General features: G+C 46.0%; 1 protein-coding gene across 6 annotated transcripts; it reads right to left on the bottom strand.

The window, feature by feature from the left end:
• Positions 1 to 1,485: 1,485 nt before the first annotated feature.
• Nr4a2 (nuclear receptor subfamily 4 group A member 2) lies at positions 1,486 to 18,510 on the bottom strand. 6 transcript variants are annotated; one of them, XM_050123643.1, is made up of 8 exons: positions 18,380 to 18,510; positions 7,493 to 7,613; positions 6,162 to 7,027; positions 5,274 to 5,403; positions 4,736 to 4,899; positions 3,684 to 3,886; positions 3,187 to 3,365; positions 1,486 to 3,035 (listed from the first exon to the last, which is right to left on the bottom strand). In XM_050123643.1, exons 3-8 carry the CDS (start codon positions 7,023 to 7,025, stop codon positions 2,779 to 2,781), a joined length of 1,797 nt encoding a protein of 598 aa, XP_049979600.1. In that variant the 5' UTR covers positions 7,026 to 7,027; positions 7,493 to 7,613; positions 18,380 to 18,510; the 3' UTR covers positions 1,486 to 2,778. The 6 variants fall into 6 exon arrangements, 5 of the variants coding, with proteins under 5 accessions (XP_049979600.1, XP_049979623.1, XP_049979631.1 ...); XM_050123666.1 differs by having other exon boundaries at positions 3,187 to 3,311; XM_050123674.1 differs by having other exon boundaries at positions 6,162 to 6,849.
• Positions 18,511 to 21,829: the final 3,319 nt, after the last annotated feature.

Genomic DNA, 21,829 nt, shown 5'->3' with positions numbered 1-21,829 from the left:
TAATAATACTGCGAAAGCAGAAAGGATACTGGAGGCGAACTGGGACTCATAACCCAGCGCGGTAGAGTGCGAGAACACGGTCCCCCTTTCACTCTAAATTCTCCAGAGGCTCGCTATCCCGTCGCCCCCATTGGCCTCCGGTGATGCCCAGCGGCTTTCTTAAGGGAGAATCAACCTTGGGGGTCTTTCTGGGATTACCTCTCAGGGACTCTGCGACGGAATGTAATTGTCTAGGGGCCCCAAAGACACCTGGGAGAAGAGCGCTAATGGAAAGCCCATTCTGTCCACTTAGGAGTTTGGGGCTTTGACTCAAAATGATGTGACTATATATAAAGGTCAGATCCATTTTTCTGATGTTTTCTTTATATATATTATGAAATTGGACATTTCCTTATTGTTTCATAACCTATGTAACCGTCCTTCTTTACCCTTCCGTTGCTCAGAGAGAAACTCACCAAGTAAAATCAACTTTAAACTACCACAAGGGACTACTGTCCTTGTCTCTTTTTGCCAACCCACAAAACATTGTTTTGGGTTTTTTTTTTGGGGGGGGGTGCTGACAGCTCTATTGTCAATATACTGTTATGGCAATCCATTCCTAAAACAATAACTTTATTGTAAATTTCAGTGACCTAGAGGTCACCTGTAATTAGCCAGGGTCAGCGAACGTGATCATCCCTCCTAGGGCACAACTGGACTATCATCTGCCCAAGGATAGGTGGCTGAGACCCAACTCAGGGTGGAAGGTTAGAGCCCCATCTTAAAACTTGACTTAAACCAAATCGGAGCCATGACAAAGGTTTGTTTGTTGGTTGGTTGGTTGGTTGGTTGGTTTAAAATCCATAATACTTAAAAGGTGGGAACCTTGTTCTAAAAGTGCAGATCACACCTCTTACTACCCGCCAAAGCAGGGAAATAGTGTAAGAAATGTCTGCAGAGCCTGCCTGGGAAGGCTGACTCAGGACTCCTAGGGCAGGGACCCTGAGCTCTCCCTCCCACGCTCACACTAGTGTGCACAGGAATTGCAAAAGCAAAGATAAAGTACACGTCTTTTCAAATCTGCGTGGCCTTTCTAAGTTTCAAGCACACACTTCCTGAAGGCTGTCCACAGAACTCTGAAAGATTCCCAACCTTGGAAAAGTTTAGAAGCTTTTTGGCTTCTAAAGCCTGCCTTTTGAAAGCTATGCTTTCTCAAAACATATGTATGTTTGAGTATGATGTTCTACATTCATTCTGATAAATGTAGGTCATCAGACTGGAAAAGTCGGGCGAAAGAAAAATATTACATTGAGTTCTCTAGGTAGTGCAATTATACCCTTCCTTTAGTCGCAATGGATCCAGGCTCTCACCCTGAAATTCAGATGTCATGTAAGTGACCTACCCCAAATCAATCTCCACTTTTCCTCTTTCTTATATGTGATGTTCAGTCACTGTGTTTTTCCTGAACCAGAAATAAGACAAAGTTCTGTTCATTTACGTGGTTTATTGTTGTAAACATTAAAATTGCCTTTCTCAAAGAAAGAATTTATCAGAAAAAAAATCAGCGTCTCTAACTGTCATACACCATAGAAAAAAAGGCAGTGACTCATCTCATGTGCCTTACTAGAAATATACAAAGAAAAATACTACAGAATATGGCAATATTAAAATTCTTACTCAAACATAAAATAATATATTAACTGACAATTTTAGACGTAAAAAAAAATTCAAAGTGCTCAGTAATTTCCAGGGAGTTATGTATATTATAAGCACTCTGGAAACAGTCAAAAGCTGCTGCATGCAAGTTCTGTTTAGCTTTAGACAACAAAATAATCAAGATATAAACTTTCTTTTATCAACATCAACGATACATACAACACTTACAAACAAGGAATGTTGGACGGTGTTACAAACACTATGTGTCCCTTTTGTTAGGATTTGCCAATGTATTGATACTTGTGCCCACCTATTATACAATTGAGAAAATGTTTAAGCTCAGATAACTACCAATCTTTATAAAATCTAACAGACTACATAGTGTCTGAAATACTATTTATATAATATAGACATTACTGAAGTAGCAAGTGCCTATAACATCTTCAACCTAGAGTCACATGCTTGTCCCTTTTTTATGTAGTTATTTTCTTTTTTTTTTTTGCAAACACACTTACTTTTTAGAATTTCCGATATTTATTCATAAATAGGCACAAAATAATTTAAAAAGCCAAACTGCATTGGATAAATTTACAAGCCTCCGCCTTCTTCAACTCATGCCACCCACGCAACATTTAGTTTTACTATATATTACAGCTTTCTTTACAGCAGAAAACTTTGAAGTCATGGTAAAGGGCAAAATATGTGGGTACCCTTAAGGGCTTTGTGTGTGTGTGTGTGTGTGTGTGTGTGTGTGTGTGTAAAACATGTGTCTTAACTGCAACAAGCAAGCATGGCCAAACATTTCTCATCGTACATTAGCAATCTTTCTTCTGAACAATAAACTGATTTTGAACTGATAATAAAAAGTTTATACCACTGCTTTGTGTGGCGTCCGTTTTTCTAAATCCAGGATGCCCCGGAGCCAAAATGCCCTTTCAGGTTCTGCCTGCAAGTTAGGAAATAGCGACAGTGTTTGTTTGTTTGTTTGTTTGTTTGTTGTTGTTTACTGTAGGGATGGGGGCTTGGGGTCTACAGGAGGGAGATGACATACACTGGACTTTTTAGCCAGCTCTCTGCCCATGTGACCAGCCCCCTCTGGATGGTTTTTCTTTCCAGGTCTTTTGAAGTGCATGGGAGAAGATCTTAGAAAGGTAAGGTGTCCAGGAAAAGTTTGTCAATTATTGCTGGTGGCGGTACCAAGTCTTCCAGTTTTAGGTAGAAAATGCGCTGGAGGCCCTGTGTGCAAAGGGTGCGGAGTTCTGGGAGCTTCCCCAACAGTTTGGACAGATAGTTGGGTCGGTTCAAGCCCCCGTTATTGAAAGTCACGTGGTCTTTAAGACAATTTACAATTTTGTTCTGTAGTTCTTCCACTCTCTTAGGTTCCTTGAGCCCGTGTCTCTCTGCAGAAAATGCAATCAGAAACAAAAGAAGAAGGCATAGGGAGTTAGTCAGCTGGCAGAATCAGAGAAAAATCTGTGATTTGGGAATGCCATGACCGGTCCCACCAGAGAAAGTTCTGAAGGGGAAGTGCCCTGCAGCAGCAGTACTGACCTGTGACCATAGCCAGGGCAGCAATGCAGGAGAAGGCAGAAATGTCGATGTTCATATTCTGCAAGTTGGAGGAGAATTCAACAATGGAATCAATCCATTCCCCAAAGCCACGCACGCATTGCAACCTGTGCAAGACCACCCCATTGCAAAAGATGAGTTTACCCTCCACTGGGTTGGACCTGCAATTAATACCAAAGAGAGAGGGGAGAAAAAAAGAGAGAGAGAGAAGCTAAACAACTAATTACTTGAAGAGCAATAAATGAGGGATTTAAGAGGCACCTAATTACTGAAGAGTTAATAAAATGTAGACCAGTGGACCTTGAAAGGGTTTAATTTCATAACAATCAAGAACTCCTCTAGCCCACCTCCACTCCATTCACCCAAGGCTTCTGGGCTCACACTTTCCCTTCCCCACCTTTTTTTTAAAATCCCCCCCCCAGCCCTTTTTTCCTCCCTTTCCTGTACTTCCTCAGTCCTCTCCAGGCCTCCCTCATTACCTGTACGCTAATCGCAGAACAAATAATTCTAAGAAAGCTGATTCAAAAAGCAGGTCTTGATCAGCTTTGGGCAGGTCAGCAAAGCCAGGGATCTTCTCGGCCCAACCTCTGATGATCTCCATAGAGCCAGTCAGGAGATCGTAGAATTGTTGGATGTGTTGGGTGTCATCTCCACTCATCTGATAGTCAGGGTTTGCCTGGAACTGGAATTTCATTTTAAAAAGCACTTAATGAGGTTCTCTAAAATATATAACCCGTGAAATTGCTAACCCCGTTTCTAGTAGGGGAGCCAGGTTTTTATAACAATTAAACCTCTCTCTGACCAGTAAGGAAATTAGATGTTCCGGGGCAATTAATTCAATTAGGGACGGTGCTCTGAGGTCGCCGCTTTAAATATGTAAATTACCATTTCCATACAGACTAAATACAGTGCCATCCAGCCCTGGGAAACGTTCAGTCTTATCTCCACAAAACAATTGACACGGTAGTATTCATGCTAATCCCAGAGTGGGTCTTGAGCGGAGGCGCCCTTTGCAACGCTTAATAATACTGCCGTCGCTACTAGGTTTGCCCATGCTCCCTCCAACCAAAGCCTGCACATTTTCACAACTGGAGTAAAAGAGGAATAGTCCCACTTGATTCCTGACCCCGAGACCACCCCCTTTCCCGTGTCATTCCTTCCGCCCTCTCTTCATTCCTGGTCTCAAGCAAATCCCAGTCTTCACTGGGGGCGGGGGAGGGGGCATCCCTGTAACTTCGCGTAAAGTAGATCTGGGAAGGAAGGTTAGACAGAGTCTCATCTGGGCCTTTCGGAGCTCAGGATTGTCTGGCAATGGAGGTTCGCAAAGATGCAAGCCCTCTGGCCAGTTCTCAGATCTACACTTGAGCTTCTGCACCTCAGTGTCGCGCTCCGGAACCCTGCCGAGAGCTGTGAAGCAGATATTCTGGTCTGCCTCCTTTACCCTTGAGTCTGGGGCTTTAAGTTGAGTATAGGGAGAGGGTCCTGCCCATCTGTTGGTTTGTACACATGATAACCCCCATTAGCTTCTTACCCTGGAATAGTCCAGGCTGGTCATAGCCGGATTGGAGTCAACGTGGGCTCTGACGAGGGCACTGATCAGGCTCACCGGAGGTGAGGGGGGAGAGGGATCCTGTGGGCTCTTCGGCTTCGAGGGTAAACGACCTCTCCGGCCTTTTAAACTGTCCGTACGAACCACTGTAAAGGAATAGCCCGGTTAAGGCCGGTCCCTCGAGCCCAGACTCAGCCGTCTCACAGGGCTCTCCTCGGAGGCCGCAGTGGGAGCCAGACCTCGTGGTCCAGGGCTCCTCTCGCTTGTAAAGACTTTGGTGATGAGAAGCATTAAATTTATATATTTTAAAAAGGAAGGGAAGTATTTTATACTTTCTTCTAACTGGGACGAAGACCAGGAGGGCCCTGTGACTTTCTTTAGAGAAGGCTGGGCCATTAGGCAGTGGGACCCTGGAGTGTGTGTGGGGGCGGGGAGGCGGCAGGGACCAGGGTCCACAAGCAGCTGGTGGTCTTTCAAGAGCACCGAACGTAGGAGAGATCAGCAGCTTGCCTCGACCTACCTTCTTTAACCATCCCAACAGCCAGGCACTTCTGAAATCGACAGTACTGACAACGATTTCGGCGGCGCTTGTCCACTGGGCAGTTCTTATTTGCTAAACACACGTATTTCGCGTTTTTTTGCACCGTGCGCTGCAGAGGGAGAGAAATGTAGGCCACAAATTATTATTTTTTAATTAAAAGTCCACTAAACTGGAGACATTTTTTAATGGCTTGGATCTGCATTCCTTCCCTACAAACACAAACACTACTCCTTTAAAAAAATTTTTTTCTTGTTCTTTTCTTCCTATTTCCTTTCCTTTTCCTCCCCCAGGGCATTTACCAGAAGAAAATTGATAGCGTTAACATTTGAGCTAACCTTGCCGCTCCTTGCTGTGTTTTATATGCCAGGAGAAGGAGCAGGAGACGCTCAGTAAATACAAATCCGTGCGCATTCATATTATTTACATCCCTTGGAGACCTTCTCTATTTAAAATGATAAGATTATTCAATCAGGATGGCGAAATAAAGAGATCACTTAATTTGACCATAGGGAATTCTGTTCCACTTGGTTAGCTCAGACACGGCTCTCTGTCCTAACCAATTTCAATCTGAACGAGGAAGACAGAGCCTAACACATGCAAATAGCCCTGTTCCAACTCTGGCTCCAGCAATTTCGGGCGGGAGCCCGCCGGGGCGGCAGGTTGCTGAGGGGCGAGGGGGGCGGGGTGAAACCTTGACTCTTCCAGTCTTGCTTATTTCTTTCCTTAGACCACCCGAAGCCCCTTCCGCAGCCCGTGGGGTAGCTTCAAGGAACTAGGGCTGGGCTGCCTACCGGAAGGGGAGAGCACACTCCTGGGTCTCAGGTACTAGGTCAGCGCTACCTGCCACCTCCGCCCAGTCTCGCTCACCTTAAAGAAACCTTTGCAGCCCTCACAAGTGCGAACACCGTAGTGCTGACAGGCTGCGTTGTCGCCGCAGACGGCGCACAGACCCTCGTTGGAGGGAGAGCCCCGGGACGGCGGCGAGGGCACCTGCGAGTCAAGCAACTGCGACGCGTGGCCGATCTGCAGGCCCGGGAAGCCCATGGATGCCGGCTTGCGAATGGGGTTGGGCACGGCGAAGGTCTGCCCATCCACTACGTGGTGGCTGCCCGCGGGCTCCGGGTTCATGGGGACGTGCAGAGGCCCGTCGAAGCGCATCTGGCAGCTCGACACAGGAGTGCCCGGGGGCGACTGCTTAAAGGAGAAGAGTGAAAGGCGGGAGACGGGTGTCTTCCTCTGCTCGATCATGTGCGTGGTGGCCACGTAGTTCTGATGGAAGTTGTGAAGAGACCCGGGGTCGTCCCACATCGGGCTATGCTGCACCTGGAAGCCCGGGGTGCTGGGTGTCGGGGGCGAGGAGGGCTTGTAGTAAACCGACCCGGAGTGCGGCATCATCTCCTCGGACTGAGGGGGCAGGTGGCTGTGCTGCTGGTAGTTGTGCATCTGAATGTCTTCCACCTTAATGGAGGACTGCTGTCCGGACAGGGGCATTTGGTACAAGCAAGGTGGCTTGACGTCGTAGCCTGTGCTGTAGTTGTCCATAAAGGTACTGAAGCTGGGGAGAGAAGTGGTGGCAGTGATTTCAGTGTTGGTGAGGTCCATGCTAAACTTGACAAACTCTGGAGTTAAGAAATCGGAGCTGTATTCTCCCGAAGAGTGGTAACTGTAGCTCTGAGAAGCGGGGCTGGCTCCTTGAGGCGAGGACCCATACTGCGCCTGAACACAAGGCATGGCTGGAAATGAAACAGGGTGATACACACTCAGCCTGGTCAACGGAACACTTTCTTCCAGGCTCAGGTACACCTGGAGCTACACCGGCAGCCCGCGGTGTCAGAGGGGAGGGTAGGGATGCGAGGGGAAGGGCAGGAAAGGTCAGAGCAGCGATGAAGAAAGGAAAGCACTTGATCCCCCCCAAATGACCCAGAGCTGGAAAGCTGTCGAGGGTCTACACTCCCGGCTGGTTCCAAATGCTCCCCCACTCCAACCCCTTCCCACAGCCAATCTGAGGAGCCTCTATGCTGAGCTTTAAGTAGACAGGGTTTCTAGAATCCACAGTCTAGACATGAAGTTGAATTGCACAATGAGAAGGCTGTTCTTCTCTGTGACCAGAAGGCATAGAGCTGGCCTGAGAAGATCCCGTTGTCCTGTCTAGATTTGGGGGGACTCGGGAAAGGTGATGAAAGAAAAAACTCACTAACCTTCAGCCGAGTTATTGGAGTTTTCGAGGAAATTAAAGGTGGACAGTGTCGTAATTCAACGAAGGACAAAGTTTCCAAGATTTTTACAAAAGCAATTGGGAATCCAGCCCGTCAGATCTCCCTGAAATACAGACACAGGAAGTTTGAGGATGGTTCCCCGCCGAGATTTGGCTGGGCAGAGGCGACTCACAGGCAGGCCCTTCAGTGCCTCCTTAGGAATGAGTGTGAAGACCTTTACCAAACAGCAGCTTAAAGGAACATGCAGAGACGTGGCTAAACAACAGATAATGCCACTCATCTCCCAGTGAAAAATCCCTGCAGAGAAAGCATCCTAGAGGCAAGTCATCCCATGAGCCTACTTGATACTTAACAATATAATGAATTGGTCCCTTTGCCATAGACGAGAGCATTATTTTCTTCCTACTTGACTTCAAACCTGACTAGAAGACTAAGCTACAGAGAAAGCACAGCTTCAAAGCCTTCTCTTAAATATTTTTTCTTGTAGCCCAACGGACTTTTCTCTTAGAAGGGAAAAGAAAGTTAGTAGAATTCAAGAAAATACAATTTAAAAACAATAGAAACCCTCCCCTTAGAAAATGTTAACAAGGCCTGGACAACCAAGAAGCCAATTTGAGTGCAAGTGTATGCTTTTGTAATTGCTTTTGACCCAGCACTGGGGTTTGGGGGTACAAGTGAATTGGTGTTTCTCCAGAGAACTGGATTTTCAACACCTTTAATAGCCCAGAGGTGATGAGAGAGACCTCTACTTTAACCAGAAGTATCTTGGGTCAACTGCAGAGGGAAGGGGATATTGCGTATATAATATTGGCACCAAAGTTAGAAGCACAGCAAGCTAAACATCTTCTCCACAATGTTTCCATGGGCTGCCTACTTGCTGGGACAAGGCATTCTTGTGTCCTAGCAATTTTCAGACGTTCCCACTTGGCAAGGCTCTCTAGAGCATAGACAGACTTGTTAATAACGATAAAGAAACCCAACAGCCGCTCCTTCTGCTCTCTCTCTCTCCCTTCTTCCATAATCTTGCTTCAAGGAGTGGAGAAGGTTAGCCAGAAAAAAAAAATAAAAAGAAGACTCTTGCTCCCCCCCCCCAACCGCCGCCGCCGCCCTTGGAAATATGTCTGTGTTGGATATTAACCCTAGACGCGTCACGGTTTCATAGCTGCACTCTTTACCTCACGCACACACTCTGCCACATTACCCAAGGACAGCATTTATCAAAACCAGAAATTTCAGGCAACTTAGCAACAGGACACTCTACAGACACCACCCTTACACGACGGTACCGGGAAAACATCCGCACGCGGGCGAGCTGAGCGACACTGTTCCCAAGCAACGCAGAAACTTTCTCTCCCGGACTGTTTCCCACATGTTCACGAGATCTGGAACCTCCAGCAAGCCACACTCAAATTTCACAGCCAGAGCAAACTTTGCACACATCTCCGAAGGCAAGTCCGCATCTCCTAAAACTATGGGAGTCCCCCCCCCCCACTTCCACATCCACCAATGAGAAGCCTGGAAGTCTCTGCCGGCAGCCAACTCCCCCCCTAACGCTACACAGACCAAGTTTCAGCAAAGGCTCGGCGGAGCCGCGCGCGCCCACTCGCCATTCCCCAGCCCTTTCGCACTCCACGGCTCTGGCGCCCACTTGCAGAGAACCTGTCCCCGGTCCGCGGAGACCCGGAGACCGCGAGACCACCGGCGGCATCGCCGCACCTACTCACTTCTCTGCTCTCTTCATTCATTCAACTCCGCCAAAGTGCAGTTCCCTCCCGGAGCCGGGGCTCCGGGATCCGCGGGAGCGGTGCAGGAGCCGGGCGCGGGGAGTCACACGCCGCCAGCCCGGCGGGAGAAGAGGCAGGCAGCCGGCGGGGCAGGCGAGAGGGACGCGGAGCTGTGCGGAGCCGCGGGGCGGACTGGCCCTGGCCGCCAATGTGCCTTTGTTTATGTGGCTCGGTCTGCCGCTGCCAACATGCACCTAAAGTCTGCGCGCGTCAGCGCGCGTCAGCGGCCCACGGTCCAATCGCCGAGCCGCCGCGCTCCCCGGACTCCTGGCCCGCGCTCGCTTTGGTATATTTCCGACCTGACGTCACGACTGGGGCTGATTTTAAGGTGGGAACGGTTCTGCGTTCACCTTGGTAGCCCACTCGGGTGGTTTCTTAATTTTTTTTTTTCCGAAAGAAGTGTGACTTCTGCAACCCAGGTCCGTGAAACCCGCGGTGATGCTATGCTTCACCTGCCCCCAGGCCCTGAGTCCTCACACGTGGGGAGGGTGCGACAAAAGCTTGAATGGAAAAGAACGCTGGCGTGGGCCAGGTAGCTGGCACCTGGGCCGCACGGGCAGACGTGTGCTTTGCTGCTTCCCAACATCACCCCCACACAGTCCTTAGCGGAAGTGCATTCAAATGTCCCGTGACTCGTAGCTCTCCAGGGGCTTGGGCGATAGATGGACTCTCACTAGTCCGTGCATTCGCTTCTCCCTTTTTCTATCTCAGTCTTCCATCCTCCTTCTAGATATAAGGGGGATAGCGCCCACTTTTCTTTCCCCCCTCTTTCCTGAAACTAAAAGGCTTGAATACTTAAAGGAGTGTGGAAGAGGAGAGAGTAGACATTGAGCCAGGCCTTCGAGGACCCCGCAAGTAGGAGCGAACTGCTGCCTGCATTTCTTTTGCAGACAATGCACCAGAGTCGGGCAACAGGTGCGCCTCCAGCAGAAAGGTGATCTTGATCCATCCCTTCGGTCAGCTCTGAACAGCGTTGACTTTGCGCTGTGCCCACCAAGCCTGTCCTGTCCCGCTCACGGGTTTCTGAAACACAAGGGCTGTGGTACCCGAAACCAAGAAGAAAGCATGGTGGGAAAAGCTGGGCAAAGGGAGTGGAGCCCGAGGCGACGGTGGGCCGTGCGGCGCCTCGGGGAAAACGGAAAGTGTGTGCCCATTGCCTCAGCCCAGGGTCCGTGGGCTGTGGGAGCGTGTCCTACCACCGCGGTCCTCGGAGTCGCCTCCCGTTGTGCTCTGCAAGACCATCCACCCGCCAAGCGCGTGGATCTTTCTAGCAAAGGAATCGCCGCTCCTCCCGAGGGCGAGCCTTACTCCCAATACCCCAGCGAAGCTGGGCGGCAGACTTCCTAGGGTTTTTCCCAAGACCAGGAAGGGAATGGGGCCAAGGGAGGGCGACTTTGGAGGGTCCCCTTCTCCGCCCAGGACTGCGCTCCTCCTCCCCTCCTCCCGAGCGTTGGCTCGCTCCCAAGCTACCCGGGGAGGGGGTCTGTGCGAAGTGCAACTCGGCCCCCTCTCGGTGATCCTGGCACTGGCGGAGAGCACCGAGGAACTCTCAGGGTTGTGGGGTTGCTCATTCCTAGCCTGCACCTCCGCCTCTGCCGGCTCCGTGCGGAGCGAGCCTGCGGCTGCTGAGGCGTTGCCATCGGGTGCCCTGCGGCTGCCCAGACAAGCCGCGGGCTCCGCTGTGCAGCAGCCTCGGGGAAACCTACGTGACCACCTTAAGTTTCCCCCAGATGTTGTGGCTGCCTCTCCCTCCAGCTGCTGCGGCTACGGCTCAGCGGTGCCCTAGTGGGCGCGAGAAAAAGAAATAGAATAAAATAAAACCAGGAAGTGGGGGGGAGGGCGAAAGAGGGGGCAGGGTGAAGAACAGCTTATTAGTGTGAGCTCGGCAGCGTCAGCGCCCCGTGGGCAGAAGCGATTCCACGCGAACGAAAGGGAAAAAGTGAGAGTTTGGAGAGCAATGGAGAAGGAAGGGGGTGGTGGTGGCGGTGACGCAGGGGCGCAGGCATTGACGCACCGGCCAGGCTGGGCCCAAAATAGCAGCAACTCCAGCTCACAGGCGCCCTCCCGGGTTCCCTTCCCCTTCCGCGAGGGAGCAGGGTGCGGTCAGGGGGAGCTTTCCTTGATCCACGCGGTGGGCCAGGTTCCCGGCAGCTATTTTCGGACAGTCGGAAACCCAAGCTTAGCTACACTGGGGTGGAAGTTATTATTTTTTAATACAGTTCCAGGAGAGCGAGTACCAAGAGAAGTTTAAGATCGCAACCACAGCCCTCCCTACACAAATGTGGCTAAGTAAACGTGTTGCTATCCACACACTCCTCTCCCTCGGTCGTTAAAAACATTCAGTTTGGGTTGAGTTGAGTCTGGGAATATTTTGAAAAATGCCCTCCCAGAGAGAAAAGGGGGGCTGGAGGTTTTTTTTTTTTTTGTATTGAGCACTTACGGAACAAGCACAGCAACGTGCGACTCGTGGTTCTCTGATAAGAGCCTTTGCTCAAGTCTTGAGATACCCAAGATCGAAAGGCAGCGGTCATAGCAATTTCATAAAGTAATACGTGAGAATAGAGTAGTGATAACACGTAAATGAGAGAAAGTGAAGACTTCTTTTCCATCCGTGTGAGTTGTCCCTCTCTTCAAATTCATGTTCGGCTTCCTGATTTGTTACCCCTACTTAGGAAAGACTCATAAACTCGCTTAGACTAATTCTTGACTGAGACTATTCTAGGCTTGGAGTCTGGGGCCGGAGTCGCACATGCTCCAGGTAGTAAGAATCAAGTGCAGAGATCGGAAAATTTAAAAGGGCCGTGCTCAAAACCTCAGACCGCTGTTCCCCCCCCTCCCCCCCACACACACTTGATTCTGAAGGGGCAAAACTGCAGGAGCCAGGACGAGGTCTGCAATTGACTGATCTTGTCAGTAGGGGGCCTGACTCCACAATGTTCGAGAGACTCTCACACAAGCACACGCACGCGCGCTCACACACACACACACACACACACACACACACACACACACACACACCCCTATTTACTACTTTGGCTAACTAAACCCCAGGAGAAAATTCTGCAGGCCCAAATGTTCATATTGTTTGGAATTCATAAACAACAACTCTTTTATTTTTTTTTCCTATTTTGTCCAAAACGGAAACAATTCAACACATGGAATTTGGTTCACAATGGATTTTCTTTATTTCCTCCTGCCCATGTTTAACTCACTGTTAGGTCACAGAGGAAAAAAAAAAAAAAACAAAATGGCAATAAAAATCTCTCATTTTATCTCAAAGCAGTTCAAATTGGCATATAGTTTGGAAAAATGAAAGCATGTTTTAAAATCCTATGATTACATGTTTAAATAAATTACAGTTTAGAAGAGAATTCCTGTGGGTATATTTGCTAGTACATAAGAGAATGCTTTTGTGCACAGAGGTTTAATTACACATATAATGGAATCAAAATGTAGAACTGAACAACCTTTCAGAAAATGTTAAAACGATGCTTTAGGCTAAAAGGAACTGAAATTCTGCATTTATATGGCTGCAACCCTTCTGCATTCTCACACATAAATATTTCAAATAAAGTATTTTATAACTCAATTAAAATGACAATAAGGTTTTTTCTAGATCCAGAGTCTGAAGTAACTTTAAATTATTGCCATGTCTAAATGTGTAAAGTTTCCCCACAATAAAGGTCTATTTTCTTAATAATTTAAAATAATGGAACCAAGATATTGGTGCTATCCATAGTAGCTCCATCTTATATAAACTATAAGCTGTTATTAATAAATATAATGATGTGACCTCAGAAAGCATTGATGAAAGTGTTATTATATTACCTTTTATGATATTAACACATACCAAGCAGAATATATTTGCCTGTGTGTAGAAAAAAAATATTTTCATTGAAAATCAGTATAAATGCATATAAATTCACATCTAAACCTAAGTATTTTATTTTATGCATGGCTAAGCAGATTATACTTAATAAAACTGAGCTTTTGGTATAATTTAGAGAGCAAACATAAATGTAATCCCATAGGATTTTCTATTTTAATGCATGGGAAGAGGCCTCTGGGGATTGATTTCTCTATTCTCCCCAAATGAATTCAAAGACCTCACAAGGCAGATACAATGAAACAGACATACCTGCTACGCTGTCAGAGTGGAGGCAACTTTAAGGTATTTCTTTAAAATATTGTAGGCATTGAAACTTATAAGCATTAAAATGAGATGGATTTTTACATTATGTTTGAACAAACTTTCATTCACAGCCTTTATTATTATTTGGTAGGCAGTCTTACAGTAAGGACAGAAGAAAGAAAAGTTCATCTTAAACCGTCTGTTTCTCAGAAGAAGAAAAAATAGTATTGAAGGTATTTTATTGTTTTGCTTTTGCCATTTCATTTGCATTCATGGGCTATTAATCAGCCACACTGCACCTTTCCTGTGGAATACTTAGAGGAGTCCATCGCTTCTTTGATATTCACATTCTGGATAGAGGCAGCTTTTATTCAGTTTTACTCAGTCTGTTTTTCAGCAAAGACCATTGATTTTTAAAATGTCTTACTTTAATTCAGAACTCAATTCTAGAAAATGTGTAAAGATGCGCAGAAGTAAACAGCATTTTTTTCTAGAAGCTTCTACTTATAAATTAAAATCATAAAACTGAACATATGGTAAAACCTCATGCCACTCAAGAACTATTTTACATAATAAAAATCTTTGGTTTTTTTTCCTTAATACTTGGCTTGCAGTGGTCTTCTAATACTTGCTTTTATAGTAACGACTTAACATTTCCTTAGGAAAAAATTATCTTCTACTAGAAAAAAAATGATTGTTTTGTTTTAGAATTTATTTGCTTATTTCAGTATGCATGAAAGACATTAAAATGTACAATGCCCTAAAACACATTTAAAGATCCTAAGAATAAAGGTATATGCTAATACAAAAGACACCTAAAATTCTAACAAGAGCCAATGACATCAGTTATTCTAACAGAACTAGACAACATTTCTTATATTTATATATAAATATATATATACACTTTGCAAAAGTTATACGTAAGTCACAGGTGACACTTTTTAGTTTTGTTCTACACTTAATGATAAAATAACCATATTTTACTTTTGACTTCAAGCTAATTGGTAGAAAACTTCTTAATTTAATAAAAAGGAAAATAAAGTATTGCTATATGCAGACAAAGACATATATGTCCTTTTCCTCATCATAATTCTCAATTATCAAGCTTACAATTTGAATACTACAAAAGTAACTTATTGCAAGGACCCTTATAGCGATAAGTAATAAATCTAATTACCATATCCTTTGAATAGATGTAATATAAATTTCATTGCTCACTTAAAAGTTCCAAAGTTAACAGCATAAACTTGAAGTTGAGTAATTAAGTAATCCTTATATAGACACTTATTAAAGTATTTATACATATTATCTTAAATCTACATCTATCATTTTGCCAATTAAAATTAGGACTTTAATTGCAATTAAGTAATTTAATTGCCAATTGAACAGCAAAATTGCTAAGTGACTAATTTTAATGCCTATTTTAATTACCAATCATGACTGGGGAGGGAGCTAATCAAGTTACATCAAGCAGTACCAGAGTAATGATGTGGAAAAAAAAATGGAGAACAAACATTCAAGGCTACATGCTTTAAAAAAAGAAACATAAATTAAATAAATGCAAACACAATCTTATAAATGTATAAAAATACTGTTTCAATATCTGAATACAGAACATGAAAGAGAACAAGATTAATGAAAGAGCTCCTGTCAATCTTCAGTCAAAGTAAGGGCAACCCCAAGTCAGTTTTTTATGTGGTCTTTGCATGGCCCTCTTGCTAACCCATACAAAAACAAAGCTGCATGTCGGTCAGAATAAGAGACTGCCCCTGCTTGGCTGGGGGAATAGTCCAGACTGACACTTTAGTATTTTTTTTAATGAAATGCTCATAAAAGAGAGAAACAAGTTTCTGATGCAACACCATGAGTTTGAATTTGAAAAGGGAATTCAGGTGCAATGGGTTCACACTCCTTCCTGGTGACTCACACCCCCACTTAGCTGAATAAAGAGCTTCTACACTAGAGGAAGTCTAATGCCTATTCACAGCTGGTTCCATGCCACCTTGAGGAAACCATAAACATTGGGTACTTAAAGATCACAAATTTATTGTGAGCAAAAAGGGGGAAGGGAAGCAGGTAGAACCCTATCATAATTATAAAATCAGTTGGTATGAGGAATACACCTAGTTGTAAGTCCTTTTCTGTTGTTGTTGTTGTTGTTCAATTAGAATAAACATATCAGCTCTAGATAAAGGCCCTATGCCTATGGACAACAGAAACACAGAAATATCTTCTTGGCCAACACAAGCATGTTTTCAAAAGTTTTCCTGTCTAAACAAATTCTCATATTAACAACATGGAAGGGCAACACTGAAAAAGAAAAAGCAATTTAAGATTGAGAAAAAAAATAGACAGTGATTTCTTGGTACAATAGCAATTCTGGCACTTTCTAGTTCTGGTGTTCTCCCTGGCAGCCAGCCACATTAGTTAGAGTAACAGTGCACACCTATCAGCTGTTTACTCAAAACAAAATGATGCTGTTAGGTTTGCTGCCATGTCAACCTACAAAAGGATGCATGGTTTGTACCAGCAAAGGTGCCTGAAAGGATTCATGGCATGCACACCGAAAGATACAACTGGAAGGAGAGGGAGCAAAGAGCACTGCTTGAGATTTTGCTTGAACTCTGAAAGGAAGCGCAGCAGGCCTTCTAGCCTGGATTTGAAGGGGGAACACTTTAATAATCACAGGGCTTGACAAATGATCGCCGTATCTGCTCATGACAATAACAGCTTTATAAGGCAGGTTCTGTGTGACTGATTAAAGGACAGTCACTGTCAATTCACAGGTCACGAAGACGGAGTTGTTACTGACAAGCGTGCTCCTGATCTGGGTTTAAACTCATGGCGTGCTGGTGCCGCAGAGCACACTAAAATCTCAGCTATTAAATGGTTACAAAAACAGCCCAGGCAAAGAAACTTGCCATAAGCTGGCCATATCCTATTTTGTTCTGCGTAACATATTCTGCTATATAGCTATGGAAGACGTTGGGTATAATAATCAGAATGTCTGAATTAACTCAAGCACTAGTTAACAAACCATTAGCCTTTACAAGGGGTGGGGGGAGGGGGGTGTCATCTTGTCCTTTCAAAAATGATCCTAAAAGGACACGATGTATAAACTTTTAAAATGTGACACTTTCTGAAAAAGCACAAAATTAACAGTAAGCACATATTTAGACCATTCATGACCATTTGTGTGTTTGGCTGGTCTATAAGCTCACACGAACTGCCTTTTACATCTTGTGGAATGAAAAAAGGAACCTAGACATATTATGGAGCTAGCTTTGAGATAGACTTTCATACATAAAAGTAAACCTGAAATTAAATTTTGAATGCTACTTTCATTTGTACCCTTAGGTCTTTTGCTTATCTGTCACCGTGATCTGTATTTGTGAATCAACGATACAGACTGTGGTAAAAACACAGCCCTGCTTATAAACCAAGCGTAAAGGCAGTTACCATATTTGGTTAGCCGCTACCTAGAGATTTAAAAATCTAATATGAAATATTACCAAGCCATTCCAGTAGGATCTAAGGGATGACTTCAGGATGTAGCTACTAACAGCTTTGAAGGAAAAAAAAAAAAGCCATTATCTCTATGGATTAATACAAAGAGAAAGGGAACCGGGTGCAGGAACTGGTTTGCAGAATAAGTTCTACTTAGGATTCTGATAGTTCATTATTTCTCAGAACTTTTTTCTTAAGAGTTGAAGTAGGACTTTGTTTTAGGTGGAGAATTTCAAATAAGTACTTAGATTTAGGAGTTATACTGAAACCATGTTTCTCGGAGTCGTTTGATTTTTTTTTTTTCTGACTTTAGAGTGTGATACTCTTGAAGAATGCTAACTGTAACTAACTCCGGAAGTTGTATTTTCCACCTCTCCACATCCCACCTATTAGGTAGAGTGTCAATTTCCAATAACAGTTTGGTTAAATCTTATCAGTTTTGCATGTCTAGAGGTGGGAGAGAAAAAGGAAATGCAGAAACAGATTTTACAGAATGATGTGACCGGACCCTTCAAACTACCAATAGTTGAAATAGAATTTGAAATGTAGCTCTGTAACTCAATTTATACTACAGCAGTTGGGCGATGCTGTCTTCCTGTTGTTATCATCAGGTCAAGGGATATAAATTGTACCAGGTAATTCATTTTGCTGTTCAGAGAGTCATTAGGTTCCTCCCAGAATATATATGATTGATATCCCTGGAGGTGAAAGGCTAAAGGAACCATATGGCAACATGTTGCATTCCGTATGCTATCTGCCCATCCGTGCTTAAGCCGCCATTAGCAACATCTGTATCTTACAGAAATCCAGCTGCGCCGAGGATGGCTGGCAGAATTGTACTTGGGGGTTGGAAATCTAGTTTAGCGCCATTAACTTGAGACTTAAGAGTCTATCTACTAGGGCGAATGGAAGCTTTCACAATTAGACGAGACGACACAAATGCTTTATTAAAGTTTAATCCTGAACTCCCAATTAGCCAAAGTGCATTACAAATAGATTGCAATTTCCTAGAAGGCACAGCAAGTTCTCAGCCAGCCTGCCTGCCTGCCACGTGCGAGGGGGGCTGCAGAGCAGTCGGAAGGGCAGGGCTCACGATTGGCCTCCGCAGCCCACGAGTCCCTAAAAGTCCCTGGCAGCGCGACAGTGAGGGCTTGAGCGGGCCAGGATGGGATCCCGCGGGTGGGGGTCCCGGGCGTAGGTAAAGGGGGAGACGAGGGGAAGGAGTGGCTGGGGAGGGGCTAGAGAGGAGGGCGACGTGGTGGCCGTGTGGCGCCGGCCTCTCGGGAGGAGCCTGTTGTGGCTGGTCACACCGAAGTTTCTCACCCGCTCCGGCGCTCCACACCCACCTCGGATTCCTGCACCGGCGCGGGACAAGCGGGGACAGGAGTCCGGGCAGGGCTGCCCCCGGCCCTCCCCGAGCCCGCAGCCCGGTCCAGGAAACGTTACCTGCCCGGCGCTCCCGGCCCCAGGTCGCCGCGTCCCCGGGCGCAGAGAGTGATCGCGCAGGCGGCTCCAGCTCCTCGTGCAGTCCGGGCGCGCAGCGAGGAGCGCCGACCGCCGAGCGGAGGGAGTCCCGGGGCCGAGGTCCGCCACCCCCGCGGGGACGCGGAGCCGGGAGGGCGGGGGTCGGAGAGCGGCCAGGAAGGCGCGCGCTCCGGTCCATTGTCGCCGTCCGCCCGCCCGCCCGCGCGCACCCCGCGCCCTCGGTGCCGCGGCCAAGCGCGTCAGCGGCCCCCGTCAGCCGGGCCGGGCTCCGTGACGCGCGCAGCCAGCGCTATAAATAACCCGCAGCCCGCCCCGGGCGCCCCGCCAGTGACGCCGGACCCGCGGGGAGGAGCGGCCGGGGAAACAATGACCCGCTGCACCCGGCAGCCAAGCCGCTAGCCCGGCCCTCCGCGCTCCCCCGCCTGGCCGAGGGGCTGTCCCAGCTTCCGGCGACCGCGCGCCAACCTGGATGCCCTGTGCTCAAAACTCCTCACCAAGTTCCTCTCAAGTTGCTTTAAAACCGTCTGGACGCTTCTCTACCCCAACTTCCCCCCTCCACTACAGGTCCCGGGTGGTTTGGGGGTAGTAAATTGTCAATGAAAACCCAAAATAAAGAATTTGACTTCTTAAATGTCTGTGAGCGGGGTGGGGGGGGGGGGCATGGTACAATTAAGCGATTGTACCCAGGGCTCAGAAGCAGCAGCGAGGCCTGCCTCCCAGGACTCACCATCTCAGCCACGGTGTCCTTTGCATCTTTGTGGCCTTCCTGTTGGCACAGGCTGTTGTGATCTTCCAAGTCTGCAGTCTTATGGCAGTTGGGAGTTAAGTCAAGGCTGATATTTAAAGGGGCTTTCTCTGTAGGTAAAAATCTCTGCAGAGACTTCCATTACCATCTTCTTCAGGCGTTTCTGTCACAACGTTCCCTGACGCATGTCTTGTTCATTAAGGTTCTCATACACAAACGAAGATCAGCTTCTCTGCTGGAATCATCAATTATCAGTCAATGGAGACTGCACTCTTTGTTATTACACTAATATCGATTGTGTGTGTGTGTGTATGTGTGTGCAAATACACGCCTTGGCACCGGGGTGAAGGTCAGAAGGTAACTTCCTGGTGTCATTCTCTTCTACCTTGTTGATCCCGTGTATCCAATCTTTGTGGCCAACCTTTGCTGGCTGAGCCATCTGTTGGCCTCAAAAACATTATTTCTTCTGAACCAAATGCCTCAGACATTTGAACTCTGTTTTCCGGGGTGCTGCTATACAGAAGACTGGCAGAGCTAAGCAGGTGTGTGAGGTGATGAGGCATGCACAATGCCTTACAAGGGCTGAAGACATGATTCTTAGTCCAAAACCAAGGCGCTGCGCTGGAAGTTGGAAGATCAGAAAAATTTGAGTATTGTGTCTTCACTGTACCTTTCTGCACCATTTTTTTCTTTGTATGTTTTTCCAAAAAGAATATATTAGCACTACTTGAACAAAGGAATGGAGTGTATACCATTGCTACTATTTAAGAGGACAAAGTGGTGGCCACTGTTGTTTCGTTTGCATTCTAGCAGACCTGTTTACTGTCTAAAGACTCTAAAGACGTCCAAGGCCCTTTCTAACACCGCTTTCCCTTTCAAGAGAAATGATCCGATTTTGCATTACAAAGTACACTAGGACCATTTCCTCTGAGTGTACTTTGTCCCCCATCTATGACTATTTTCACCTGAAAGATAAAACACTCTCTAGCAAACAGCTAACACCCCGGCAGCATTCTCACTGACCTTCATAGACAGTCAGAAAGAATGTGCCTTATCCTCCTGTCTCCAGGTTGGTGGGGGAAAAAAAAAAAAAAAAACTAAGAAAACATAAAAGGGGAAGAAACAAGTTTGGAGCCAAAACATTTGCTTCACATAGACACCACCAAAGTGTGATCACAGCTAAAAGTTAACCACTATTTCTTCCAGTTAAGCACATCTGCCTCTTTCCTATCAAACGGCTCCCTCTTCCTTAACTCTGCTGTAAGGTTCTGCTGCTGCTCCTCAAAGGTGTTTTTTTCTTTGGTCACCGTTTTCCAGAAACATCCAGCTACCCCTGTAGTTTTTAGCAAACCACTTAGACTTCTTTCCACTTTTAGTGTGATCTTTTCTGATCCTTATCATTGTCCTTATACTTTTTTTTTTAATGTTTACAGGTTTTGATTTCATTGTCTTGTGTGTTCAGGTGTGAGGGGCGGGACACACAAGACTATTAAAAGGCTGAGTTGCCTTTTCAGGAAGCATGGAGGTTAAAGGGAATCAGTTCTCTCCTCCCACCAGCCAGATGTGGGGGATCCAAGTCTAGTCTGCAGGCTTGACAATAAGGGCCTTCACCCTCTGAGCCATCTCACTGACCCTGCCCTTCAACTTCTAATAAAATGAAAATTAGCACAACTTGACTAAATATTAAATGTGCCCAAACTTATTAGTGGTTGGGGATGTGTTATGATTTGTACCTGAAATGTCCCACGGTGGTTCATGTGTTGAAGACTTGATCTCTGACGCACTTATGTTCAGAGATGGTGTCTTTGGGATATGATTGGATCATGATTGCACTGACTTATGGGTTTATAATTTGATGGGTTACTGAAAGGTGATGGAAACAGGATGCAGGACCTTGATGAAGAAAGTAGGTCCTTGGGTGTGTGCCCTGGGGATCATATCGTACATGAAGACTGTTATTAGAGAAGTTACTGTGCACATTTGCCTTATCAGTTGGTTAATCCTGGCCCCTCTCCCACTCTGTCTTTGCTGTCTAGGTACCATAAGACAAGCATCCTCTTCTGCCACACACTTTCCATGCCAGGACATTCTGTCTCCTCTCAAGCCTAATGAAATGGCAGTATTTCACCTTGGCCTGAGCTCTTTAAAATCTTGAGCTAAGATAAAAGTTTCCTCTTCCTCCATGTTTAGGAAGTTTGTTACACCAACGGACTAACACAAATTACTTGATTCTAGAACCAGTAGGAACACCCTATTATTTCCTGAAAATAAAATCAGTGGCACCAAAATCTTTGAAACAGAAGCATAGAAAATATTTTATAAATATTTGGATCTCTTTGATAGCTTAAAGCTTGTCACAGTCTCCATAACACTGTGGTTTAGAATGTGGACATTTCCCTGTATTTCCAAAGTTTCTGTCTACCGGAGATTAAATCCTTCAATGGGTTCCTCTACAATAGCAACGTTGAAGGATTCATAAAAGGAGCCACTGCGCACTCTTGCTTCATAGCTCAGTTAATCCCGGTCTGTATTTAGAGAGTGGTGCCTGCCAGCTTGAGCTTTCAAAGCAGTGAGCACAAATATTTGCCATATCCTATGCAGCACAGTTCTTGTGATTGACGTGAAAAATCACTGACATTACAGTATAAGCAAATCTCAGCAACCAT

This window comes from Alexandromys fortis, unplaced genomic scaffold, assembly GCF_014885135.2.
Source record: "Alexandromys fortis isolate MF-2015 unplaced genomic scaffold, M_Fortis_MF-2015_v1.1 scaffold_8_9099976_23576923, whole genome shotgun sequence".
Classification (NCBI taxonomy): Eukaryota; Metazoa; Chordata; class Mammalia; order Rodentia; family Cricetidae; genus Alexandromys; species Alexandromys fortis.
This window is presented reverse-complemented; position numbering and strand designations above follow the sequence as displayed.

Bases quoted from the DNA above. Each gene is read 5' to 3' on its own strand.
- Nr4a2 (XM_050123643.1), bottom strand. From the start codon at position 7,025: ATGCCTTGTGTTCAGGCGCAGTATGGGTCCTCGCCTCAAGGAGCCAGC. The intron at 5,404-6,161 runs GTGAGCGAGACT...CTCCCTCTGCAG, and splicing joins GCTGCAAAGGTTTCTTTAAG to CGCACGGTGCAAAAAAACGC. The intron at 3,366-3,683 runs GTAATGAGGGAG...TATTAATTGCAG, and splicing joins GTTCTGCGATTAGCGTACAG to GTCCAACCCAGTGGAGGGTA.